This window comes from Canis aureus, chromosome 20 (assembly GCF_053574225.1).
Source record: "Canis aureus isolate CA01 chromosome 20, VMU_Caureus_v.1.0, whole genome shotgun sequence".
Taxonomy (NCBI): Eukaryota; Metazoa; Chordata; class Mammalia; order Carnivora; family Canidae; genus Canis; species Canis aureus.
In genome coordinates, this window is record NC_135630.1 from 43,868,038 (window position 1) to 43,895,837 (window position 27,800).

The 27,800-nt window shown below is 45.8% G+C and overlaps 1 protein-coding gene across 6 annotated transcripts in view; it reads left to right on the plus strand.

The window, feature by feature from the left end:
- MGAT5 (alpha-1,6-mannosylglycoprotein 6-beta-N-acetylglucosaminyltransferase) overlaps positions 1-27,800 on the plus strand; it is a 345,976-nt gene that overhangs the window by 245,873 nt on the left and 72,303 nt on the right. For all 6 annotated transcript variants that reach the window (XM_077861486.1, XM_077861488.1, XM_077861487.1 and 3 more), the window contains one exon: positions 6,962-7,095. In XM_077861486.1, coding sequence (XP_077717612.1) covers positions 6,962-7,095 — 134 coding nt within the window. The remainder of the gene's footprint in view (positions 1-6,961; positions 7,096-27,800) is intronic.

Genomic DNA, 27,800 nt, shown 5'->3' on the forward strand with positions numbered 1-27,800 from the left:
TTTCAGCCCAGCTGTACGTGATCGTTTCCCTACTTTGCATCCTGACCTCTTCTCTCTCTCTTTCTCTCTCTCTCTCTGTCTGCTCATCATCATCACCATCTGAAAAACTTGAGTTTGGGTAAAATTTGAAGTATAACATCACTGGCTCTGGTTTTTAAAGCCAGATAACTTCCTGTGTGATGTGACTGTATCTGTCAATAAAGTTCTTTCTATCATGCCAGTTACGTCATCAGAGTCAGCATCAACATCCTGAATATGATCATAGCCAATATCCTTCCCCGCTTTAACAAAGTTTTCAATTCGCAAAAAGGGTGAAAGAAATGTCTAATAGAACCCCACAGCCTAAACTCTGCAAAAAAGTTTCCTTTCTTTGCTCTCTGACCTCTCAATCCATATGTCTGTCTACTCATCAGTCATCATTCCTTATTTTTTTGATGCATAAAAAAACCATCGAAGTTCAGCATATCTTAACTACAGTTCAGGGTTGGTCACCAAAGTAGTTGGTTTTGTTTGTCTGTAACATTGAGTTATTTTACTGTTGGTCTCCTCAGATGAATATAAGCTCAGTGAAGGGAGCTTCATTCATGCAAGCTTTATTCACTCTTCAGCTCTTCCCAAGTTGTTTTCTGGCTCATAGTAGTAAGTGCTTAATAAAAGTGCTACTGTTGAATGAATTGGTAGGACTTAGGAACCCATGATGTGGGAATTTTACCACTCTGCATCACTGGTTGGTTTCTCTTCTTCCCACCTTCAGCTCTGTGACCTAGATTAAAAGATATATTAATTTACCAATTAAATATTTATTGAACACCTGTCACTTAGTATGAATGAGCTAGTTTCCAGAATAGAGTGATGAGCTGCCTTGGTTAATGATTCATCCCATGAATCAGGCTTTAGTTTTGGAACTTTGGTGCAAAAAGCCTGATGCTGGGAGTAGTTTAGGCATGGCTTCTGCTGCTTGGTAATGTAGATCTACCTATAGAGTCAATCACAGCAGTTAATTAAGTATTTCCCATTGACTTAGTCATGCATGCAAAAAATATTTGCTGAATTTCCTACTATGCTCTAGGAGACGGCATAAAACATGGTTCAGCCTCAAATAACATATAGTCTGCCATCAAGATAACAATGTGTGAAAGGAACTGTAACTCTTCACGATCTAAGAGGAGGGCTACTTATCTCAGTGTTGGAAAGTTAAGGAATCCCTGAACCAGGAGGTAAAGTGAACTGTGCCTTCAAGGGAGGGGGAGGTGAGATAAGCCAGACATGTGCCAGCACAAGAGAAGATGGGAAATCTGCATTGCAAACCCCAAGTAGGCCGTCATGGAGAGCAGAGATATCAGAGGGTGACTTGAAATGTAGCTAGAATGACTGGTAGGCTGGCCGGTGCTTCATCCTGAAGGAGGTAAAGATTTTCAGCCAGAAACTGCCACAGTTATGTTTGTTGCAAAGAATGCCCTGTCAGGCAGCACAGAGGATGTGCTGGAGTAGGGAATAGGGAAGGAGGAAGGGCAAGGCTGAAGGTATGAGAAATCCACTGCCGATGTAACAAGAATGTGGTGGTCTATAGTACTAGTTGATTTCAATAGTCAAAAATCGGAGATGTCCTAAATGTCTTGTAAGGGTGTATTAGTTAGGATTTCTGTCATGTTGACTTGGTCACAAGGGTGTGTTGGTTCTTGTCCTTGGGAATTGTTGAAACCAGTTCTAAGTTGAGCTGGATTTGGGCTTGGAGGATATCTTTATTTTTCCCTATCTTGGCTTTGCATTTCTCTGGATTGGCTTCCTTCTCTCATGGGCACACAGATGACCTCTGCAGCTCTAGATTCTACCCTTCCTGGTTGGTGATTGTAGCAGAGACACCCTGACTTCAAAAGTAGCTCTGACTAGTGTTGGAGCAGCTGTGATTGGCAGGACTTGCATCATACCCCCATCTTTCAAATGAGCCATGGCCAAGCAATGTCTTCTGTATTATGTGCCCAGCCTTGGAGGCTGGGGAGTGGAGGCAGCCCACAAGTCAGGACTGGGTCAGAAACCCATCACCTGAAGGAGATAATTGCATGGCCTTAGAGAAGTGTGGTTCCATAAAGCAGTGCTGGCAGACCAGAACCATGGGGCATCCCAGCTCATGGAAAGAGTTCATGCACTAGAATACTATACTAATTTAACAAGCGGTGATGAGCTGTGGGTATTAACCCACAAAGATGCCTGTGGCACATTTGTAAGTGAAAAAAGTTTACAAAAAAGTAGGTATAATAGGATCCAGTTTTGATTTGAGTATAAAAAAAAAAAAAATCCATGGGTGCCTGGGTGTCTCAGTCAGGTAAGCATCTGACTCTTGATTTCAGCTCAGGACATGATCTTGGGGTCCTGGAATCAAGCCCTGCATCGGGGTCCATGCTTAGCAGGGAGTCTGCTTGAGGATTCTTTACCTCTTCTTCTGCCCTTCCTCCTATTCATGTGTGTGCTCTCCCTCCCCCCACTAAAATAAATATTTTTTTTTAAAAAAATCCACACAATGGTGATTATTTCTAGGTGATAAGGTGATGGATGATATCTTTCTTGTATCTTTTTCTATTGTCTAGAAAAAGTTTTACAGAGGATACATTTCTATTACAATGAGGAAAACCTAAATAAGTGATCGTTTCAATAGGGCAGAAGAAAACTTACCTGTTGTAGAAGTCTTGACAAGAATCAATGAGGCCAGGAGTACCTGGGTGGTTCAGTGGTTGAGCATCTGCCTTCAGCTCAGGTCGTGATCTTGGGATCAAGTCCCACTCAGTCTTCTCCCTCTGCCTGTGTCTCTCATGAATAAATAAATAAAATCTTAAAAAAAAAAAAAAAGAAAGAAAGAAAAAAAAAAATCGATGAGGCCAGAAGTAAGAAAGGTACAGAGGAGGGAGAGGGTTGAGAGATTTGGGGAAGCTGACATCCTCACGACTGGGTGAGGACTGAGGGAGAAGCCCAGGCTGGCTCTGGGGTTTCTGCCCTTGGTGACCTGCTGGCGTGGGGGTCCCCAACATGGTAGGGCCAGCTGTAGTTAAGGCCAAAAGACCACCTGTTAAAATGAGTATTTGCACTTTTTAGCGCAAGTGCTTGTGACTTAGTGGTGGAAAGACAGACCTCAGAGACTCAGGCGCTGAAAGAAGAGTCGATTTCACTGAAAAAAAAAAAAAACTTTTGAATTACTGCTTGGTAGAAATAGCATGCATCTCATTTATTAAGTCTCTAATAAGCTCTGTGAGGACAGAAACCCATCTTGCTGTTGTCATTTCTCAGTACCTAGCATTTAACCTGGTTTTTTAGAAAGAATGCTCTAAAATGGTTGTGGTTGAGTGAATTATTCAAGCCAAACTCCCAGTAGTTCTTAAAAGAAGTTATCACTGTAATCTGCTTAGGAAGCTCATCAAGCTGATTTGTAATCATTTGTAAATAGGTGCTTCCAAAATACTTAAAATATGGCTTTTCTTAAAAAACAAAACAAACCCCTGCTTGTCCTGATTTAAGACTGTCAATGTTTAGCAAATCTCCTTCCGCTTGTCTCATGTTAAAAAATCAACTTGGTCCCACGTAAGTTAGCATAAGTCACTCAAGAAACTGAAGTAATCTCATAAACAGTTTTTTTCCCCCTGGGTCTCTCATGTGTATTTTGGTCTACCTTGTAACATTATTTTCCTCTGAAGTATGTTAACCACTGTAGTTCATGGAGCCCAGAAAATAAAATATTTGGACTATGAGGCTATATGTTAGGATGCTCTAAGGAGCTTGGGCCCTAGGACCAGCTGGTCTGGCTCTGAATCCTAGCGTTGCCATTTCCTGGTGTACAGACTGGAGTAGTTTAAGTGTCCCCCCCCCCCCAACACCCCGCCTCGAACTTTCTCATCTCTACAAACATGGTAAAAGGTTGTCATGAAGATAAAATCAAATGGTCACTATAAATATAGCGCTTAGCACAGAACTCCACACATAGAGCTCAAATATTAGCCATTTTTTTTTAAATCACATTTGTTTATCTCCTGGATGGATTGATTTCCAAATGTGCAGGATTTCCTGTGTTCCATTTATGATGAAATTTTTAAAATTTACCTTGACATGTGGATGCCTTCTCTTTGAAACCTTCCCAACACAGGTAAATTTCCAGTTATCATCATCATCAGAGAAAAAGACAAAGCTTGGCCTGTTAGATCATCCCAGAAAGGCCATTTTGGGTGGCATCAGCCTCTCTTTCTGTGGCTTTTGACTTATCATAAGTGATTTTAGGAGCACATATGTCGAGATTAGGGTCTTGAGGGACGATGTCACCAGGCAGATACCCAGCAGCTGGCCAGCTCCTTGGAAGGAAACCACACCAGGGCCACTGGTGACTTCTGAATCGCCTGCCAGACAGCTGGCAGCTGAGTGACCCCTCCTGACACCTTTGGCCAGTGTCCCGTGACAGGTTAGGCATTCCCTGGGCAGACACACGGGGAGGCCATGACCAGTGCTAGTGAAAGGTGGCAGTGCCAGGATTTCTCCCTCAGCCATCCATCGCTTGCAGCTTGTCCTTCCCCCAGCTAACACCTCCAAGGCAGAGAGAGGAGTTGAAATAAAGAGTTTGCATGAAAACTCAGGGGAAGAGCAGGTATTTGTAATTGTTCATACGGAGTCAAAATTGATTTTGTGGGCAGCCCAGGTGGCTCAGTGGTTTAGCACTGCCTTCAGCCCAGGGCATGATCCTAGAGGCCCCAGGATCGAGTCCCACGTCGGGCTCCCTGCGTGGAGTCTGCTTCTCCCTCTGCCTGTGTCTCTGCCTCTCTCTCTCTCTCTCTCTCTCCTCTCTGTGTATTCTCATGAATAAATAAATAAAATCTTTGAAAAATTGATTTTGTGCCAAATTACAGTAATAAAGCAGTAAAAGCCCACCACTTCTCGCAAGGTTTTTTTTGACTAGATCATACGCTTCCTCTCCCTCTCACTGTTCAAGCCATGAGCTATAGGAATCTTTGACACAAAAATACATGCATATATGAGTTCTTTTCTTTTTCGGGGTTTTGTCAATTTTATTTTTGGCTCTACCCTAGTATATTACATTTTTCCCACCTGTGGTGTTGTTTTAGGGGGGAGGATCAAAACTCACCTTCTTAAAGAAGCACTCACGTAGGGATTAAATAACTGAGTTTCAGAAACAATCCTGTAAAGCATGGAGCTTTAGTCACCACATAACATTTTCCAAAGATTAAAAAAAAAAAAAAAAAAAAAAAACGCAGTCTCAAAGTTTAAAGTGTCAGGTTCTATTTCAGAATTTTCACAGTTAACCAAAAGTTCTGCAAAAAAACTGTTTTTAGCTGCCTTATTGACATTTCGAATGCCCCAGGAGCTGTCTTCCCCTCCCTCCTCCTCCTGCAAAGCCCCTCACCACCACCTCCTCAAAAAGAAAGGAGAAGCAGCCAGTGCCCCCTTGTTGGCAGTAGAATTTATTCACTAATTTACTTTCCAGCCAACTGCAGCCATTGCCTCTGGGCACTTGTTCAAAAACGCAGAAATGAAATAACAGATTGGCCAGACCGAACACAACTCCCCAGTCACAACCCTATTATCTCCTCATTCTGTCACCCCCATTAGGCAGAAGCCCGGGAGACTGGACGGTGATAACACAGTGTTTATGCAGCTCCTTCATGTCCACGCCTTGCGTCTTTCCGCTGGTGTCCCCGGTCCCTCCGCGTGTGGGGCAGAGGGGAGTGAGACCCGGGGCTTGGCTCCCAGGCCTTTGCGCAGGCCTGGCCCTGCCCACCTTAGGGGGCTTCTGTGCAGGCCCCCTGCCCGGGAAAGAGCTCCTGCGTCCCGAGGAAGCCAGAGTAAGACAAAGGAGCCAGCTTGCCCCGTGTGCTTACCACCTACCCGTGAAGGAGTACGGACTAGGACGGGTGAAGCCGCATGTGTGGATTTTCTGAATACCCAGTATCTCTCCATTTAGGTTATTTATAGCTGCTCTATTCAGGTCAGAGTCAAGCAGAGCAGTTGCTTTATTTAATATTGTGGGGCCTCTGCAGGGTCATCTGAAAAACACGTTTCTCTGGACAGAATGAATGTGTAGCAGGGGAAGGTCTCTGTTTCTACTGTAGAGGATTGTTCTCGGATTGTTGCCTTCTTTGTGAAACTCCTCTTAAAATTATAGGCACAAGAGATAAATGTTTGAGGGGGCCGTGGGGTTGCTTCATACCCCCCCACCTTGACCAATTATTGAAATAGAGAAGTTTTAGAACTCACGTGATGAACAATCCAGACGAAATGCCTCACTCTTCTAGAATAGTCTACCCCATAGACTAGATACTCCTCCTTGCGGTGGTTGGCTTCTTGGGGTGGCGCACATCCCAGGGAGTTTCACCTTTCATTCTGTCTTCATTTTCTCCATCTGTTCAATGCAGCTCCATAATTACATCTCTCATTAGCAATTCTTAGGAGAGGTGTAGTGTTGGGGTGTTGTTGACTGGTTTTGCCCCCAAACCCCTCGTTACTTGGCTGGCATCAGATCGGATGGTGTGGGGCTGCCAACAACAGCCTCCCCCCTGTGAGAACCCTTGATTCAGCCCCGCTCTGGCCATTTGTTGCTCAGACCTGGAGGGCAGCATCTCTGTCAGGAGTTAGTGGCCTTGTGCTGAGCAAACAGGAAGGAGACCACCCCACAGCAGAATGCTTTTTGGATGGGTACATTTTACTGGGTTGGGGGGTGGGAGGGAGGTAGGCAGGATTTCGTGCAGCATTTGGTTCAGGTTAATCCATCCTGGCGAGAATTCTCATGTGAAAGTTCTACTGAGAATGTGTGGGAGGAGGTGGTCCCCCGCCTCCCCCTCCCCGGGTAGGGAAGAACAGGGTAAAACAAAAACATTTAATTATGTGCAAGATGGCTTACATCAAACTTGCAATCGTCGTTTCTTCTTGCTGATTAAATCCTAACTACCCTGTCCTTTCCTTTCCACATCAGCTCATACCCCAGACAACAGCTTTCTGGGATTTGTGGTCGAGCAGCACCTAAACTCCAGTGACATCCACCACATTAACGAAATCAAAAGACAGAACCAGTCCCTTGTGTACGGCAAAGTGGATAGCTTCTGGAAGGTGAGTCAGTCTGTGTGCATGTCGCTCTCTCTGGAAAGAAGCTTGTTGGGTAATTTAATTTAACTTCGATCCAGGGAGTAATCAAGCCAAGTGCCCAGGGCTTAATGGGATCTGCCTAGAAGTAAACAAGACTGTGCTGGGATTCGGTCGTGCAGTATTTGGGTATCTAATAAAGGCGGTACCCACTCGTTCACACAGTGGCTGCACAGCAAAGCCCTTCCCTCTTCACTGGGAGTGGCACGTTACAGCCTCTTTCACATCCTGTACTTGCTTCTGAAAGCTAAGGCCCCGCGGGGGCTGGATATCTTTCCAGAGCAAGGCATTGCACAGAGAGGCCCTGTGCTAAGTAAGTGAGTCTGCCTATGCCTTATGGGAGATGATGTGTAAAGGTAGGCAGCATGCTCTAGGCGCAGCCCCGGGGAGGGCAGTGACCTTTGTGTCCCCTTCGCTGCAGTCAGCAGCATCACTGTGGTCAGGGCTGGACTACCTGTGAAAGGAAAACACCCGCCAGGGCTGACTGCAGGCACTGCTCTGGGAGGTCTTGGACTAAAAACATACGTGGCCACAGCCTGTGGCAGGTTTCCCAAAAGCGTTGGACTTTGCAGCCTCCTGGACGATTTCCAGAGTCCGTCTGGGGCAGGTCAGTAGGAGAGGAGCCAGACTGGAGCGTGACCTGTTGACGTGACTTGCAAACCTTTTTCTATTGGAAAGTCTGCCTTTATATGCCAGTGCCGTAATTCTGATTGAGGGCATGTTCACGTAGGACTAGGGTCTCCAGGACTTCAAAACATGCCTCTTCCTAAACGTGAAAGTCACCCCTTTCCAGACTGATCACAGGTACTGTGGTCTTATGTTGTTGTGCCTCCCTCATTGAGGAAGTTAGGAATCTGACCGCTAGGTGAGCACACATGATGTCTAGAGTCAAGAACTCCCTGCTGTGGGTTTTCTGACCCCATGTTCAGAAAAGGAAAAGCCGTGCTGCCCCCTCTTCAGTTCTACAATGCTAAGGATGCCAAAAGGATAATTCCATCAGCCTCTTTCCAGGGAAGCTGATTTAATTCCAGGTAACTGTCTTTGCTATAAAAGCTAGAATTCTCTCTTCATTGAGTACAGTGATTCTCAGCTGAGGACCATTTCACCTCCAGGGGACACTTGGCAAGTCTGGAGATAATTTCGGTCGCCACAGCTGAGGGAGGGGCCGTTGGCTTCTACTGGGTAGAAGTCAGCGATGCTGCCCAAGGTGCACAGGACAGCACCCCCAGCAAGGATTACCTCGCACAGAGTATCAGCAGTGCCGAAGCTCAGAAAGCTGGGCGGAAATAAGATTTATTTCCTGCAGATACTATTTTGCATTTTCTTCTCTCAAGTAGAATAAAATCATTCCAGACTACAGTCTGGTTATTTAGGATGTTCCTATGAATTTATCCATCTTTACTTCCTTTGCGTCAAAACCTACCCCGTGTTGACAGCGTTTTTCAGCTGACTCTCAGCCAAGCAGGTTAAAAAGGACACGTTGGGTGTTCTCATTCTCGGCTCAGTTGTGAAGTAAATGAATCATGGCACCTGCTTTAGGAAGATATAGGTTCTTAAAAAAAAAGTCCCTTTTCTCTTCTGCACCTGCTCAAAGAAAATAGTTTGCATGTCCATGTGGACTTGACCTTGCAATTATATCACTTCTGTTTTGGAACCAAGTGCAGCTTCCTTTTAGGTGCCTCTGGCAGTTTTTCAGTTTCCCTAGAAAAACAAAATAATAAATTGGTTCTGAGAGTTTTTTGGTCACTTTTTTTTTTTTTTGGATAAAGTAATACCACTAAAAGAATGATTTTCTTAGTGCTAGTCAGAATCCCAGGAATGTTAGCCCAAGTGATTTGTGGCGTGCTTTGGAAGTCCCTCTGAAACTCCATGTATGACCCAACCTTCCTCTTACTGTGCATCGTCCAAGTATTAAAAAAAAAAAAAAAAAAGACTGAGTGGCAATGTGTCTACATTAGTCTTTGTCTGGATACCAAAATTCTGGAGTGTTTTTTTGGTTTTGTATATCATCATTGCCCAGTATTCTTTGGTGAGAAAGGCCCCAAAAAGTGAAATCTGTGAAGTTTTTACACAAATTCACATCTCAAACTTCTCAACACAATACAGGATGTGAGAATTGTTAACTTTTAACAAAACCTTCCTGTGCCTGCAGTATCCAGTGAATGCACAAGGAAGACAGGTGTGCCGGAAGTGTGATGCTCCTGCACCCAAATCCCCAGAGTTGCCTTCATCACTGACTTCAGCCAGCAGGAAGTTTTTCTTTTTCTTTTTTTAAAGATTTCATTTATTTATTTATGAGAGAAACACAGAGAGAGGCAGAGACATAAGCAGAGGGAGAATCAGGCTTCCTGCAGGGAGCCCAATGCAGGACTCGATCCCAGGACCCCCAGATCATGACCTGAGCCAAAGGCAGATGCTCAACCACTGAGCCACCCAGGTGTCCCAGCAGGAAATTCTGTATATTGTTTTTCCCATCCCTTGTCCCATTCTCTTCCCACCCAGTCTCCTTTGCCTCTAACCTCTTTGGGAAGGGGGAGTGACACTATCCATCCCAGGTGGTTGAGGATTTAGTGGGGGCATGTGGGCAGGCACAGGATTAGAGCTGACCTCCTAGAGAAGGAGAAGCTCTTTCAGTTTTTAGAACTCACTGTTATTCTGAAGCTATATGCTGTGCCGTCAGTCCTGTTCCATGTCCTCCCCTCTTCCCAGGGACTCCTCCCAGCTGCTAGGGTGCTTGAGTGGGGATGCCACCACATGTCCCCTTCACCCTTGGATGATTGGTTCAGGGGGCTGTCCTCTGACCCAGGGCAATCCAACTCATTGGTGGTTGGAAGCCATGATTCTGGCTCAGAAAGCCAAGCTGAATCAATGAGATTCTTCCCTTAGTGTTGAAAGATAGAAGGACAGTGAGCCATGGAGACGGAAATCTGAAGGATATGTCCAGAGTTGTGATGAGGCCAAGGCAGAAACTTCCCAGAAAAAAGTTTGCCAACTTCTAAAATATACCATGTCCCAGGTAAACCAAGTCTCTTGGAAGACCCATTTGGCCAAAAGTCCCAGGCATGTCTCATGAGAGGTCTTTTTAGCTTGTGTCCGGGTTCTTGATTATGTTCTGTATGATTGAGGCTGATGGATAAGCAGTGCATCGGAAAATAAAGCATGACTTTACCAAAATCCCTGTTACTCCATGACGAAACCCCAGGCCCTGAGCCTGGCATATCTTAAAAGATATTCAATAAAGTCTCCCACTTATTGAATTATTAACAGCTGGGTGATAAAAGAGGGCCTCGTATTAGTGTGATGTTAACATTTCTCTGAGCCTCTCACAGTCGTCATTTACGGAAGAGCTCGCCAATTCCTTCTGATGTAGTGTGGCCACAACCCTCCTTCACCATCTTGGTTTATAGATGAGGAACTGATTCAGAGGAGTTGGAGGGACTTAGCTAAGGTCCTGCAGCATGTGACATGACAAGTCCAGAGCCAGGATCATGGTTCTGTCCTCTCCCCTCCGGGGCACTTGCCTCCCTGCTGCCACTGCTTGAGGAGCTGCCCTCTGCTCCTACCCTGGAGGGTGATGGTTACATGGTGAGAGCAGCATTCAGAAGCCAGGCAGCAAGGTCCACGTGAGTGACTTCCATGTGAGCAGGAGTCCTGGGCAAATACTGGCATCACAGGTAAAACATTGCTCCTGGCTGTTCACCACACAAATGGGGAAGTCAGCAACTGCCTTGCAGCTAGCTCTGCAAAGAGTACGTTAACAGGCCTATTTGAGCAATTGAAATTATTGCTAGCTCCGGACCGCAGGGGCCTGGCTTGCCTGAGCCCGAACCTGCTTGGCAGCAAGCAGAATCATCTTGTCTCAACTGACTTTGGAAAGCTTCTTTTTATCCAGACATCAAAGACTGTGTGGTTCTAAAGCATCCCCTAAAAGGACACCTCATCCCATAACCACAGGCCTAAGAAATCTGGCAATAGGCCTTCCAGAAATGCGATGCAGCCTTTCCCTCCCCTCTGTCCCTAACTTCCTAGCCTTCTTGTTCTGTTCTCTGTGCCACATCAGTGGCAGCAGCCCGAGTGGCCTTTTTTAAAAATGGAAATTGGATTGTGTTACCCCTTTCCTTAAAACCCTCCAGTGGCTTCATTTTAAACTTTGAGCATCTGACATTTATGGTGAAATCCAGTCTCCATCAGCTGGTTTAGTGACTCTCTGCAGGCCAGCTGCATATGCTGTGCATGCACCTCTCTTGCTCAGCTCCCAGGGCTCTAGCTACACGGATTCCCACACACTGCTCCCTACACTGGCTGGCCCCAAACGCTAGCCCCCCGAGGGCCACCCTGACCCATGAGTGCACCCCCAGCCAAATGTCACCTCTCCCCATCTCTAGCTCAGCATTTTCTTGCTTTTAGGAAACTTTCATCATTTGTGATCATGTATTTCTTTCTCGGTCAGCCTCTTCTTAATTTTTAGACTCTAAACTCTTTTGAGGGCAGAACTCATTTATTTTGTTTTGCCCAACATGATGCCTGGCACGCAGTAGGCTCTCAGTAACTCCTGGCTGAGTGAATCCATCTCCTCTCAATTTCACTTACTTTATCTGGGACTTCTGAGATATGACTTGCAGTATGTTTTGCCTTGAGTGCTGCCCTGTGCTCACTGGTCCCAGGGACACAGGAAGAAGGGACGTGAGGAAAATGATTGGCACTACCTCTGTGCCAACTCTGCAGCACACATAGAGGTGTCAGGAAGTTTTCAGCCCCCCTGGTGAAATTAGCAGTGAAACGGCCTGGGAAGAGGATGCCACACAGGAACTCTGGGGGCCGGTCTGGAGCAAGCTCTGCTGGCATCTCTGTGATTTGGGGGCCGGCACCTCCAGCCACCCCTTTCTGCACTTGTATGCATAAAGGTATTAGGGAAAAGGAATGAATTACTGACCCACACAACATGGCACACCTCAAAATAATGCTGCGTGGAAGATCTAGTCATAAAGAAAGCCTATTTTGTGATTCTGTATTTAAAAAAATTCTAAAAAATGCATATTAATCCATTGAGGTAGGAAGCAGGTGGGTAGGTGCTTGGGAGGTGGGGAGAAAGAGGAGTGAGCATGTCCACTATGGTTGATGGTGGTGTGATGGGCTCACAGTTTATCTGTATGCCAGCACGTATCAAATTGTGTGCTTGAAATATGGGCAGTTTATTATATGTCAACTATACCTCGATAGGGCTGTTAAAAATAAATTCAAGTTGGCAAACAGTGACCTGTGGGGTAAATCCGGCCTATAGCCTACAAGCTAAAAATGGTTTTTACATTTTGAAAATCCTAAAAAGAAAAGCCAAAAGCTAAAGAATATGTGACCGACCTTGTATATTCCCGCAAGGCCTAAAATGTTTGCTGTCTGTTCCTTTATAGAGAAAGTTTGCTAACCCCTGGCTGAGAACTAGAATGATTCCCCTATGTTCTTTAGATCCCCGGGGACTGGCTACTGTGGGAAGTCAAGGGGCAGCCACACAGTGGCCCCACCTCCCGCAGCAGCTCTGATTTATCTGTGCCATAGGTTTGGAATTCCCAGTAGGACTTCACTGGGAAAAAGATTTAACTGCTATAAACAACCGAAAACGTTGAAAATCTCTAGACTAGTTGACTTCTGAGATAGAATCCCATTCTAAAAACTATATAATTATCCAGCTCACTAATTTAGTTGACTTGGGCTTAGTTTAAATTAATGCAAAATTGGAAATGGGAGTAGTCTGGAAAAATGCCATCTTATTTTGCAATAGGAATTAGCTGTTCTTAGTATATTGTTTTAATGAACCCCCTTAGACCTTTGTAATTAGATATATTGGAACCCTTGAAACGAACACATTTTTGTAGGTAGGTTAAATCCTGTCCTGTTTGTTTTATTTATTTATATATATATATATATATATATATATATATATATATATATATATATATTCTTTTCTCATTTTTCTGGCCAGACTTTTCTTTCCAGATAATGTAGAGATAAACCAGATAAATTTAAACCTACCTTGAGTCAAATTGGCATACATTGTGAAATAAATGAAATTGGAATCAGTTCTATTGAATTTGCTAGAAAATCGAATGTGATCACAGCTCTTGGTTCTAATTCCAACCAGAAAAGTATTCTAAGGCATCTCTGCCTCTCTCCCAGTGTATTACCCTTTGGGAGCAAACTCAAGTAGAAAAGACTTTGTCAGGATCCCTTGGAGGCCACATTTGGCAGAGGCAGGAAGCAGGTTGGTTTCCCTGGGAAGAGGTCTATATGTATCTGTGGGATATAAGCCCCTGCAAGGCAGATACGCAGCCATCCTCAGTCACTTGTACACTCAAGGTTGGCGGGTAGGGAACAGAAAAAGGAAACCAAGTGCAAAGAGAAACATTAGAAACAAATCATTAGCTTTTAAGACTCCAAGGACGAAGATGCAGGGGACTTCAGGATCGTTCAGGTGTAGTGTGGTTGTGTGCTAACTGTAACCAAATCCTGAGTGGTGTCCATTATAAGCACATCAGTGTCTGGTAAGAAAATGAGTGCAGGTTTGAACACTATGTTTGGAGCCCAGGGAAACCGTGGGCAGCCTTTTTCCCTGTCTCGTCAGCCTCGTGGTTTGTTTGGTCTATTGCCTGTTTGAGCAAGCTTTCTGCTATCATCTTAAACCCACTGAGTTTTACTTGTCCATTGGCAGGGAGAACACATTCTCCTTGTACTTCTGTCTCAGCCCGGAAACACTGATTAGAGACAGTCTGGAGCAGTTGGAGGAGCCTGGGTGGAAGAGCAGGAGCCCAGATTCTAATTTCAGCTGTACCGCTCATTGGCCACAGGTCTTTGGAACTCATTTGCCCTTGGGTCTTGTTTTCCTCATCTGTAAAATGAGGCAGAGGACTGGATGTTCTCTTGTTCTGCTCCCTAGAGTTCGATGATTCTATAATCTAAACTCCTTCTTGGCCTTCTCTAATTCCTTCAAGAGCAAGGGCACGGAGAAGATAGCCTACAAGACAACTTTATGGGCCATCAGAAATAGGGCAGAGGGATGATAATTGGGCCAGGCCAAGCACTGAGTCCATAAAACCAACTGTCCGAGGAAAGGATGAGGTTGCTGTGACTTAGCATCCTTGTGTGTAAAAGAGATTTAAGGGATTCACTGACAGTAAGCTCATGTGAGTCAACAGTGTGAGAAGCTGCCAAGAACTGATAATGGACATTCAGTTGAGGCATAATGTGGAGAATGAAGAGCCAGTAGTTCCCATCCATTTGAAAACACCTAGCACACTCCAGTCCCTCAACATACTCATGCTCTGAGTATATTGGGGCACTTCCTTGCTCTGTATTGGTGAGAATGGCAGTGCTAAGAGCATGGACTGTAGGGCTAGACCAGTGAGGCTCCCTTCTGGCTCTACCCTGCTGAGCTGTGTGGTGGCAGGCAAGGGCCTTAGTCTCCCTGTTATCTGTAAAATGAATGGTAGTAATACCTACTCAAGGGTTCCTATGAGGATCACATGAGTTACTATAAGCTATTAGTTTCTGTTTATACAATGCCTGGTTTTCATTTAATGTCTTCTAGTTTTTGCTGTTACTCATGTTATTATCTAGGCAAATTAGAGCCTTTGGATGGAAAGGAGTAAGACGTGGGGAGACTCAGAGCCAAGCTTTAGGAAGGCTGATGGAAGAAACTGCTGTATCTAGCCAAGAAGAAAGGGCTTGATTGAGTTTGTGGGTGGGTGGGCGAGGACCTCAAAGGGGTGGTGAACAAATTAGGAATCAGAAGGGTGGGAAATGGGCTGCTGGTGAACTTGCTGAGCTTTCAGAGAATAATAGAGGAAGTGTAATTCCCCCATCTGCCACCTGGGAAGCCATTAACCCCTTTTCTGTGTCAACTGCAGGGACCTCGGCAAGGCTTTGGGGGAGGTATCACTAATGCCAGGGTGTCCATGCCCTGCCTGAATAAGACTCAGAGGTTCTGTGTTTGTAGAATGCAAGGGGATAGGGGCAGAAGGAAGAGAAACAGGATGGAACAGTTATTGATGGAAAAGTGAGGAAAAGCTTATTCTGGTGCAATCCAGAAAACATGTTGACCAGTTGACTGCTCTTTTGTCAAGGCACAGCTTGATGGTGTAGTAACAGATACAGCCTTGGACCCCCCAGACCAGATCTAACTCACAGACATATTTCTTTAACCAGCACAGTATTTTTCAAATTGGGGAAGTTTTCCATTTGGGAAGGTTCATCTGAAAAGCCAGAACTCCCAGCTTGTCTTGAAAATGCAGATGGTGTGGCAAATTGGACTCTCATGCCTTACGTGCCAAACATTGGCTGGAGCCTAGTGGTGGCTGTCCCGACGTATGGGTTAGGGATTGTTCCAAGGATGACAGTCCTTTCATGGCCTTCTCTAACCCCAGTGTTTGGTCCTCAGAGGATTTGAGTATCGCACCCTATACTGGGGAAAAAGCTATTTTTATCTGGTCCTCTCAGAGAATAGGTTGCCTCTCAAGGGGAGTAAAGTTAGAGAAGAAACTTTGAATGCAACCGTGAATGCCATGCTTCCTCCAGGCCAAATCGTCTTTTGAATGGCCCGTTCAGAAGTCTGACAATTTTTGAGGCATGTGGGTGGGCAGAGAGGATGACCAAGCTCCATTTTTACCTCATGCAGCTCCAGCAAGAACCCCATGTTCTGAAAATCTTCGTCAGACTCTGAGACTTTTCTTTTTTTCAGAGCCCAGCCCATGAGCACTTTTCAGTTGACAGCCCAGCCCTTGTACGAGCTGCCAGAGCTGCTTCTGCCAAGTTGCTTTGTGGTTAAAACTAAGTTTCCTCCTTTGGGTTGGCAGTTGGGGTTGGCATTCCTAGGGAAGAAAGCATGGCAGTAGACTCTATATCTGGGACTTGGGAACCTGTTGGCTTATTGCTCTTGGATAATGTTCTGAAATAATCAGTTTACTCCCACCTGGGAATGGAGACCTCTCCTTAGACTGGAACTCAACTGACACATCCTGTCATGGCTGCCGTTGGAAACAGTAGCTCTGCTGAAAGTCTGTGTAAACACTCGGTATGGCCCTTTGGAGTGGCGTTGATTGATTTGGTCTTTCGCTGAAATGCTTTCCAGCCTGTGTTCCAAGGAATGGCTCTAATGTTTATGTTGGTTCTTAGAATCCAGGTCGACGTTTAACAAATTTGCCTGATTTTAAGTTCCACCCAGGAACCTGTGAAATATCCAGATGCCAGGGAGAGTCCTCAGGCTCATATAACCAGAACCTCCAGGAAATTGTATATACAACAAGTGCTCCAGGTGATGCTTTTAAGAAGGCAAACTTGGAAAACATTGGACTAGCTACTCACCCATTTCCCTAGATCAGAAAATCTTTGATTGCTTTCCATGCATGGTGTATGGCTGCCCTGTAGTCACCAACCACCCCATGCTGTGAATGACACTTACTCCCTTGTTTTATGAGGCCGAATCCTGGGTCTGGGCCCTTGATTCCTAGGGCCACACACCAGTCTCGTGGCTTGTCCCCCAAAGAACCACCCTCTTATTCCCATGGTAATGGCAAGTCCCCTAAATTAAATCCATGCCAAGGATGTAGTCAGCTGACACAGGTTCCAGTGAAGTGTCTCTCAGGAATGCTTTCCTTTTAGTAATTCAGATAACAATTTGTAGGAATTTGGGAGGTTATACAGCACTTTCACATAGCCGCATGAAACACATATTAGTTTTACAGGTGGTAAAACAGAGCCTGAGAGATGTCTAGGAGAAACAAATCCACCCTAAGGTACAGATGAGTGATAGTCTTCTTTGACGACAACGCTTACATTTGAGAGAAGTCACCAATAGTCCATGAGTTTGGTTGATGAATGACAGGATTTGAGGCCCGGTCTCAGGTGGTTAGGGAGGCATTTGAGGGGCCTCAGGGTGGAGAGAAGTTTCTTAGTGCCCCTCTCGAGAGCAGCCAGCAGTTGCCTACTCTGTCAGGGACTGGCAGCCCTCCCAGAGGCATGAACAGCTGAGTGCGAATGACTGCAGCTGTGGGAAGAAAACATAAAAGTATCATGGGTGAAAGAAGGGCCCTTGTGCTCAGCAGAGGGTCTGCCTCCCAAAGCCAGGATTGGCTTGGGGAGCGGGCAGCTGAGGCAGCCAGCAAACATCCTGAGGGCGGGGTGCTTCTGGAAGGTTCCGAAGCACTGCCTGCCTGCTCTAATTGTGCTGGGATGAGTTCATTTGTAACTCTTAGTAAACACAGCTGTTGTGGTTGTAATTTGCCTCAAGGCTTTTTACTATTACTCCAGCCCTCACAGTTTGGCAGCCGATATGGGAACAATGGTGATTAGAGGATGGGAAAAGAAGTTGCTGTCTGAGAATGAAGGGAGAGAAGAGCGTGGCTGAGCCACTGAGCGAATTCAAATGTGTGAAAGCTGTACTCTGTGGACAGTAGGGCAGCAGCACCCCAGGCCGTGACCAAAGGCTCTTCGGTGCCCATATGCTGGGGAGAAGCCAGATGATCCAAGCAGAAAGGGGTTACAAAAGCATTGCAAGACTGTTGGTTCAAAGAAAGGGTTAAGACTATTCTTGGAGGGAGAGAGAGACCTAATCCTCTGAACCTAGAACAATCTGAGAGCCCTGGCTTTCTGAATATGATAGGGCACAGATGTATAAAATAACTGAAATAGGGTATTTATTGACTATGTTAGTTTTCCTCCTATTGGACATTAGGAAAGCACAGCTTATAGGAAAACCGTTTCAGATGAGAATTCTAGAAATAGTCTGACTTTGTCCAGAGGCAGCTCAAAGGGACATACATCTGCTCAGCCACTCCGGGCAACAGGCGATTGGGCCAGGAGGGCAGAGATGTACTGTAGATGCCTGAGGTATTGAGACCTGTACCCACACACCTCCTCACAGCTTCTCAGCCCAGCTGGAGCAGTGGCAGTCCCAGGGGACAGGAGAGGACAGATTGCCCGGGACACTGCCACCCTCCCAACTCGAGGAAGGTTTCCTGGGGAGGAGAGGAACTTAGATGTCTTCATTCTTTCTTTGAGTCAGGACCACATGTTCCTAGGGCAGCCCCAGCTTTGTACTGGGAGAATGAAGTCCACTCCCCATCAGCACTGCTGGGGAGGAGTTCAGACAAAAAGTATGCCTTTAAATGAGGTTCCTGGGATCCCTGGGTGGCGCAGCGGTTTGGCGCCTGCCTTTGGCCCAGGGCGCGATCCTGGAGACCCAGGATCGAATCCCACGTCAGGCTCCCGGTGCATGGAGCCTGCTTCACCCTCTGCCTGTGTCTCTGCCTCTCTTTCTCTCTGTGACTATCATAAATTAAAAAAATAAAAAATAAAAAAATAAATGAGGTTCCTGTGGTCCTTACATTAACCTTTGTGTGGAAACTCAGCAAAGAGCAAAATCATGGCAGGAGAGAGAAATTAGAATTGTGGATTTCTGGCTATTTCTGGGAGAACAAGCAAAGGAGCTGTATTGTTTCACAGTGGAAGTGGAGAAGCCACTTAAAAGCCTGGGAATGTGGAAATGGAGAAGCAACTCAAAAATCTGGGAATGGGATTCAGATAAGCCAGTTGAGCGTGTTGGGCCAGTTGAAGGAAGTTTTGACATCTTTCTGGTGCTGTCTGCATTGCCATGGAGAATAGGTTCATGGTTTGCTGAGTTGGCACCCAGGTGGCTTCCCATTCCACCTGGAATTCTTGAGAAACAATCTTTGCTAGAAACTGGAACCATGGGTTTCTCCATCACCCCAGAGCCTTATCATTGAGTCCCTGAAACAGATCCTTGCAAGGACAGAGCTTGTGGATGGAGTTTTATGTGAAAAATGCTGACTGGGAGCATATTTTACAACGTGGTGTGGTTGTTGGAAACAGAATCCATCATTGTATTATAAGAAGGTATTATAACAGTGAGAAACCAATTTAGAAGAAAATTTTAAACGTAATGTGTGTGCTTCTGAAATCATATTTAGCGTCTATATACAATTTCGTACTTAAATCAAAATCATATAAGCAGCATATGCTCATAAAATCTGGCTGTGCAGCCCTAAGTACCAAGAGAGTCCATCTGTACTCAAAATAAGTCAGGACTCCCCCTCAGGAATCCTGGTCCAGCCTCCAGGGACAGCAGAGCTCCAGGGAACACTGGAGTTATCCCTGCTCGGTGAGAATTTTTACATCTGGCTGGCCTTTGCTTCTCCCTTCCCTGATTCTATTTCTGACTAGCTGGAGTTCTTGGGGGCTGGGGGGGCGGTGACGATGGTAACTGCCAATATTTGAGCACTTTCTATGTGCCAGGCATGATCCATGAAACAACTCTGTCAAGTCAATACTGGTTTTAACCCCATTTTCTTTTTTTTTTTTTAAGATTTTATTTATTTATTCATTTATTTAGATGACAGAGACAGAGAGAGGCAGAGAACACAGGCAGAGTGAGAAACAGGCTCCATGCAGGAAGCCTGATGTGGGACTCGATCCCGGGACTCCAGCATCACACCCCGGGCTGAAGGCGGCGCTAAATCACTGAGCCACCCTGGCAGCTCTAACCCCATTTTCAAGGGAGATAGCCAAGGCTGGTGGAGGTGAAGGTCCCACAGGTAGTAAATAGCTGAGTCAACATTTGACTTGAAGGAGCATATGCTGTAGCCAAGGAATGGGCTCTGGTGATCTGGCAACTTCTTCCTCTTTCCCATGTGCATCTCTTCAAATATCAAGAGACTGAATTAAATCCGTGATGGCATAGGACAGATTTCACAAAATAGTTCTGTAGGATTCTCAGTGGAAAAGCCAGTGACATTGAGTGGGTGAAACTCAGTTGCCTTCGTCTCGAATCTGAAGACCTCTAAAGGGAAAACCGGACCATTTTTATCATTTGCTGTGATATGTTGGAATGACTCTTGTCATCTAAGACCAGTTAGGAACCGGCTTGCATGTGAGGACTCGCAGAGACACGTTTGCCCTCTGGGAGCTTGATCAGAGATGGAGGTTACTGACCTCCATCAGTCATGAAACATAGGGGAGATTGAAAAATGAAATCAAACCCTAGGTGGTAGAGTACCACATGGTTTTGAAGGACAAGTCAGGAGTTTCCAGACAAGACTCATAAGGCATGAGTGCTATTCCAAGTGCTGTTGGTTTGGGGAAATCCACATTTCCTTAATTAAGTTCCAACAGGCATCTCTTCAAGTGAGAGAGAGAAGAGAGGGCCCCATGGTGGTGGCTGGTGGGAGGGAAGGAACCTAGGAAGCTTTGACCTCGGCTTTGTCATCCTCCGTTCAGGCTGCTGAGGGGTCGTGACTGCTTACTGGGAGCCTGGGGGGCTACCCCATGGGGTCCTGCAGCTTGTCTACTGCACAAGCCTGGAGGGCCATTCCCATGTAATGGAATGGAGTAAAGCAGTGGACACCCCTGTCAATCCAGACCAATTGGTGATCATTGCAGGTCCTCAGAGCCTGCTAAGGTTTGGCCAGGCCTCCAGATGGTGCCCGCATGCTTGCCGTGAGTAATGCCAGGCAGGCAGGAGCTTCTTAGCAGCCTTGTCAGGCAGCATACTTTTACCAGGACAAAATCAGGGGCTGAGAGACCTGGAATTCAGACCTACTGCCAGAGAGAGGCTGTGTCCAGTGTAAAGGCCTCCTCTTATTTTTTCTCTCTTTTCTCCTGCCCCCCTCCCTACTTTATTCTTTCCTTTCCTTTCTTTCCCCTCCTCCCTGCTTCTCTGTTTTCATTCTCCCTTCCCTTTTCTTTTCCCGTTTTTTAAAAAAATTAGGTTCATTCATTAGAATTCATGTAGATCATTTGCTGCCAATGATGCAGAGAATTTATCCTAAATCAGTGTCTTTTTATTTTGTTATTTGTAACTCTATGGATGATCTTTTTTGCGGGATGAATTGGCATTTGGATCATTTAAACCAGTGGCAGTTTGAGTAACAGTTCTGAGAAGCAGAAATATAGCTACTTTTGTGGACAGATCCCTTAGTTTGGACCACAGAGTAATTGTTCCTCAGGGATCTCTAAACACAGCCCACCTCCTGGTCTGGAAGAGGCTTGTTGACGTGCCAAGAGTAGGAGGCAAATGATCCCTCATCCTCATCCAGTGGCTTATTGGATCTTGCTGGAATTAGCAGGTCTCCTTCCTCTTTTCAGTTAAGGCCAGGGTCCAAAATATCTTTTTCTTAAGATTTTATTTATTCATGAGAGACACAGAGAGAGAGGCAGAGACATAGGCAGAGGGAGAAGCAGACTGCCTGCGGAGAGCCGGATACAGGACTCAATACTGGGACCCTGGGATCAAGACTTGAGCCAAAGTGCTCAACCACTGAGGCACCCAGGTGCCCCCAGGGTCCAAAATATTACATTGGTTTTGCTTACTTATATTTTGTGAGAACGTACTGGCTCTTGCAGGGTCATAATCCAATGGGTGGGAACGCCCAGCATGAAACTCAATTGTCAGCCAGGGTGGGTCTTCCTACCAATACTGTCCAAGATGAAATAAACTCAATAGATCTAGACAGATATCAACTCTGATCAAATCATATCCATGCCTGAACCATGTCTTTACCCTTCACATGGGCTCATAGCACCTGTTAGGCCTACCTCGTGGAGTTGACATGAGAATCAAACAAGAGACACTTGTGAAAATACTTGTTAAACTATTCCAAGCCAGACAGTGTGCCCATGAACTATTCTTGGATCTACCGAAAGTACGTCCAGCTGAAATGAGCAAAATGCCTCACCTACAGTGAATCAGACAGGTTTACCCCCTCACATAACAAGGTCTAGGGGTCGGCAGCCAGGAACAAGGGCAGCTTCTCCACGTTGGAGCTGCTAAAGACTCAGGCCTCTTCTGTCCTTCTGCTTCGTCATTCTTAGCATGTTGGCCTACTGCCTACTGGTCACAAGGACTCCTGCAGCTCCAAGCAAGTACCAGATCTGTGGTCAAAGCAGAACTAAGGGTAAAGGAGCTGGAGCCAGACACGTCTGTTCATTTTATTAAGAAACAGAAGCTTGGGGCACCTGGATGATTCAGTCAGTTAAGCATCTGATTCTTTTTTTTTTTTTTAATTTTTTTTAATTTTTATTTATTTATGATAGTCACAGAGAGAGAGAGAGAGAGAGAGAGAGAGAGAGAGGCAGAGACATAGGCAGAGGGAGAAGCAGGCTCCATGCACCGGGAGCCCGACGTGGGATTCGATCCCGGGTCTCCAGGATCGCGCCCTGGGCCAAAGGCAGGCGCCAAACCGCTGCGCCACCCAGGGATCCCAAGCATCTGATTCTTGATTTCAACCTGGGTTGTGGTCTCAGCATCATGAAATCAGCCCTGCATCTGGCTTTGCACTCAATGGGAAGTCTGCCTGGGATATTCTCTCTCCCTCTCCCCTCCAACCTTAACACAAGAACTCGCGTGCGCACTCTTTCTCGCTTTCTCTCTCAAATGAAATTCTTTTTTTTTTTTTTTTTTAATCTTAAAGAAAAAATAAGCAAGCAAACAGAAGCTTCCTCTGGTCATCTTTCCAGTATATTTCTCAGCATCAGACCTGGGTCACCTAGCCACCCTTGGCTGCAGGGAAGGCCAGGAAAGTGGAGGCGGGGACGGTTGTGACTGGCTTATCAATCAGATTCACTGTGTCCTTGAGAGTATTCAGATTCTTATAACAAGGTTGAAGGGAAAGGAAATGGATTTTGTGTCTGTGGCACATTCACTTAGTGCTTTCTCGTTTCTCAAAGCCAGATGATAACTGTGAATGCCAGAGCACATCAGAGACAGTACTGGTAGAGACAAAGGGAAAAGTCTGTGTCCTCCGGAGGCTCACCTTCCCCAATTGATGGGACTTGATTTTTCAGAAGGATCCCACCATCAAGACCTGATAATGTTTTCCTCCTCACCCTGTTTCCCTGCTCCCTGTTTTCTAGATCAGAACCACTGCCAACTTCTTTTATACAGAGAACTGGCCAATGCTCACACTGGCCCTATCACCAAATGTGTGTCCAAGCAGGGACTTAAATCTAGCACAGTCTTCAACAAAATCCATGCAGCTTCTACACCCAACATACTCCTAGCCACTTTTATTAGCCCTCCACTCCCTGCCGGCTATTGGCTTAATTACTCTGCTGCTTGGCTCCAAATTCATCCTTTGTAATTGCTCGGTGAAAATGGATCTGAGCCCTAGAAATATTCTTTCTCTGTAGCTGGCACTAGAATGTGGTCGGTAGAAGGTGCTGGAAAGTCATTGCCAAGAGGAAGAGGATTTTGCACCCAGTTCTCTAGTGGCTCCAGATTCTGTGGCCACAGAAGGGAGATGAGGACCATGGGGCTGGGCCAGAGGGTATGAGCTCGGAGCTTATCATCTAGGAAGCAGAGACTGTGGCAAGGTTCTAATTTTTTATAGATAGTGTCTGTCTGTCTCTCTCTCATTTACCCTTACCATGGTCAGATTTATCAGACTATTCACATAGAAGTGTTTGTAGAAAACCCTAGAGGCAGGACATAGCAATTAAGAGCACAGGCTGTAGAGACAGACCAGGATTTCTTTCCAGCCTCTGCCACTTACTGCGTGCTCTTCTCCCTAACACCTAGTTAACCTAAGCCTCAGTGTTCCCAACTATAAAATGGAAATAGTAATAGTACCAACCCACAGGGTTATCCAGATGCCTTGAGATAATTCTTACCAATAACTTACAAACATTGAAATTTCTTCACAAATACTGACATGATTGCACAGTAGCTGTTGAGGCACCGTGGTGCTCAGTAGGCAGCTGGACTGGTTCGTTCTTGAGGCCTTACCACTCCGAATCCTCGCCATAGCGGGGGTGCACCTGCCTTCAGGCCACCTGCCCTGCCTCCTCTGCACACCCACTTTCTCTGCTCTTCCCTTTTTTTCCAGTGCTTGTCTCGGTTCTGTCTCCCTATACGTAGGCTTGTGCCATAATGAATGGACGATGTTTGATAAAACAATTTAGAAATGTTTGCTCAGGGCCTCGCAGAAATACATGTGCATTTGTTCTGAATATTTCATTATCTTTTGATGACTTGCTAGTATTACTTGTCTCCAGGGTCAAGTGTTCCCTTCTAGTTTTGTTCTTTCAGAAGTGAGAGAAGAAGGAAGCCTGACTCTGGCTGTGACCCAAAAGTCAGATGAGTCACGGCTCAGGAACAGACACAAAGGTCTCCGTGTAAGCAGCTTCTTGTCCTTTTGGGGAAACATCTGTAACTTTCGAGGGCTCCCCTTTGTCAGCTGGTGTCAAGTTCAAAGAATTAGGTTCCATGCAGGCCAACCAGCAACCCACCAGCACCTGAGACCCAGGGAAAGTGGTTCTGTGGGCGGCTCCTGCCTCTGATGGGGTCGGGCTCCTATGAGTGAGCAGCTGGGGTGGCACCCCGGCTTCCTGAGGGCAGGTGCTGCACGGTCTCGTTCATATGTGCATCCCCAGTGCCCAGCCAGGCTCCTGGCCATAGCAGGAACAAAATAACATTTGAAAAGAGTAAAATGTGAACATGTGAATCAGTGGACCAGAGAAGCCTGCTGTTGATTCCATTAATAGCAGCAGCTCCAGCCTTTTCCAGCAAAAGGGGGGGGAGGGGGGGTTGGCACCCTGGAGCTGTGTTCCTATGGTGAAGAGATTAGGCCGTGGGCTCTGGACTTGGTACTGACCTCATCAGTTGTCCCGTGGCCCTGGACACGTTTTAACCTCTGTAGCCCAGCTTTGTCCTCTGTAAAACAAGAATGACCCTGACAGTGCTCGGGTCATAGGGCTGTAGAGATGCAATAGGAAGGGCTTAATTTAGTGTCTGCCACATGGTAAGTTCTCAGGGAAGATTTGCTGGCAGCTTCGCTCCCCTTAAGTCAAGGAAGGTGTCATTCAGGCTTAGAGATTCTTAGCACCAAGAAAGGGATTAAGAGATCGTTTTCTGGTCTCTCTCCCAAATCTCTGTACCCACCCACTTTTTTAAACTTCATCTTGCAAACAGAGGTAATAGTATGCATCTCACAGGACGAGTAAACTGCAAGTAGGGATGCGGTATAGTTCCTGGCACATAGCAAATGTGCAATAAATGGTAGCTATTATTATCTTATTACGTCTTAATACTCAGCACCAGATACTCATTGTTCATGATTGCACTTAAGTTGGAAAATAGTCTTATGCCATTACAACGCAGGTGCACCTGCCCCAGAATTGCTGTGCTGCAGGTAGTGTGGTTAGGAAGGCAGGCACACCGACTAGGGGCAGACCTCTCCTCTACCCCCTCACCACCTAGCGCTTGAGCTTTCAACAAGCCACTTGTCTTTTCTGAGCTTCACTTTCCTTATCTACTTACTATCCAGCAGGTTTGCTTGGGAGACCTCATGAGAGAAGTGAGTAAATATTGGTGCCGCGCCAGAATGGGAGCCGTTGTTTTTGTGATTCTGTCTTAATTCAGGGTACTTTCGTGGCCATACGTATGGTTAGCCGTTGCCATCTTTAGCTATTTTGCTTTTGCCTTCCCCAGCCCAATGGGTTATATTCAATTTCTAACTTTCCAGAGGGTGAGAACCTTGGTTCATTTATTCAGAAATACATGAGTACTGGATGCCAGACATTGTTCTGAGGTCTAGGAGTGCAGGAGTAAATAGATTGTAAGTTTTCCTTTAAGGAGCATATATTGTAATAAGGAAAAAGAAGGCAATACATCACTAAATAAAATTACACAGTACACTGAAATGTTCTATAAACAATAATAAAACAAGGTAAGGGCTTGGAGCATGATGGAAGCCCCCCTCTTTTTTTAAAAAAAGATTTATTTTTATTTATTTATGATAGAGAGAGAGAGGCAGACACACAGGCAGAGGGAGAAGCAGGCTCCATGCCGGGAACCCGACGCGGGACTCGATCCCGGGACTCCAGGATTGTGCCCTGGGCCAAAGGCAGGAGGGAAACCGCTGAGCCACCCAGGGATCCCCAGCCCCCCTCTTTTTTTGAAGAGGCTCTTCCTTTTTAATGTACACCTGCCCCTTCTCCAAATTCTAGTCAAATCCTTAGAAATAGAAGAGCCTCTGTCATTCTGTGTGGAAATGAGTTCTGATTTCTCCTTGAATCATGGGAAGGTTGAATTCCTATCTTTGCCCTGATTATAATGACTTTAGAATAGGTGTGGTTCCAGGTACCCAGGTAAACGCCTGGAAAGAGTGGTTGGATTCAGAGATGCCAACATTTTTCGGAAATCTTGCCTGGGGTCCCTACTGCTCTTTATGGTCTGAACAGTTTCAAACCTTGCAATTGGCTTTTGTGAACTTGGCCTTGGGAGGTCTGTTCTCTCAATCATTTCAATATGCAGTTCTTAGAAGTTGATATTAGCTGCCTGCATTCCCTGGGCCCTTCTTAAGTAGGAATGCAGGTCTTTTGAAATGCTCAAAAACACATTCAAAATACCTATTTTTAATGAAAACTCTGATTTGTCTAATAAATTCTGGTGATAGGAAACAAGTTTTGGTTTTCAAGAATGTAGGAGAGGCTATATGAACTGCCCCATCTGTCATGTTAGCCCCAGGGTACTATGGTGGTCCTCAACCCTCACTGCTGGTCTTAGGGTACCTGGAACACTGTTAACAATACCAGTGCCCAGGCTCCACCCAGACTAGTGCGATCAGAACCTCTGTCAGCCTGATAAAAGCTCCCCAGGTGATTAGTGTGCAAACAAGGTTAACCACCACTGTTGTACAACTTCCTTGTATCTTATGGGAAGGTTCAGGCTGCCAGGTAAGCTGTTTCAAAGGGTGGTTTTCAAATGTAGTATGCATTAGAATCCCCAGGAACTCATACATCCGCAGAGGTTTGGATGCAGTAAGACTGGGTGGAGCCTAAGGATCACAGCTATTGGAGATGATTTGGGTACAGGCAGTGGGGGGGAACCAAACTTAGAGGTTTTCAGCTTCTGTACCTCCCACCACCACCACCAGCCCCATGATACTAAGGTGTTCCAAGGTTGAGAGCCACTGTGCTGGAGAAGTGAGAATAGACGTAAGGGTCTCTTGATCAACTTGCTTCTCAAGATCTTGTTGACCTACACCTGCCATTCCATTGCCAAACGTGCTGAGGCCAGCGGCCCTGAGAAAGTTGGAGCTGGGGAGCCTGGGTGGCTCAGTCAGTTGGGTGTCCAACTCTTGATTTTGGCCCAGGTCATGCCCAGAGCCCTGAGATCAAGCCCCGCGGCTAGCTCCCCACTCAGCGGGGAGTCTGCCTATTGCTCTCCCTTCCACTCTGCTCCTCCCCCTGCACGTGCACGTGCACACACGCACGCATGCGCATTCACTCTTGCTCTCTATCTCAAATAAATAAATTAAAAAAAAAAGAAAGAAATTTGGAGCTGCCAGGCTGCCTCCTGCCAGTGACCATGAGCTTCACCCCGAGTTTGAATTGTGTGCACAGCAAGCATCAAGTGTGTCTGCTACAGAACCTATTTATGCCACATACCTGTTCAGTGATTACATAGTCTCATTAACTGTTACATAAACTGATGTACTATAATGTGAAAATTAAGAACAGTTATTTCTATACAAACTTGGCTATAGCTTTGGAAGAATTCATTCAAGGTGAGTCTCCTAAAAAAACAAAACAAAACAAAAAACAATTGCTGCTAAATTACGGATGATTGAAAAAAAAACAGTAAAAGAAAATACAAATTTTGAGGCTGC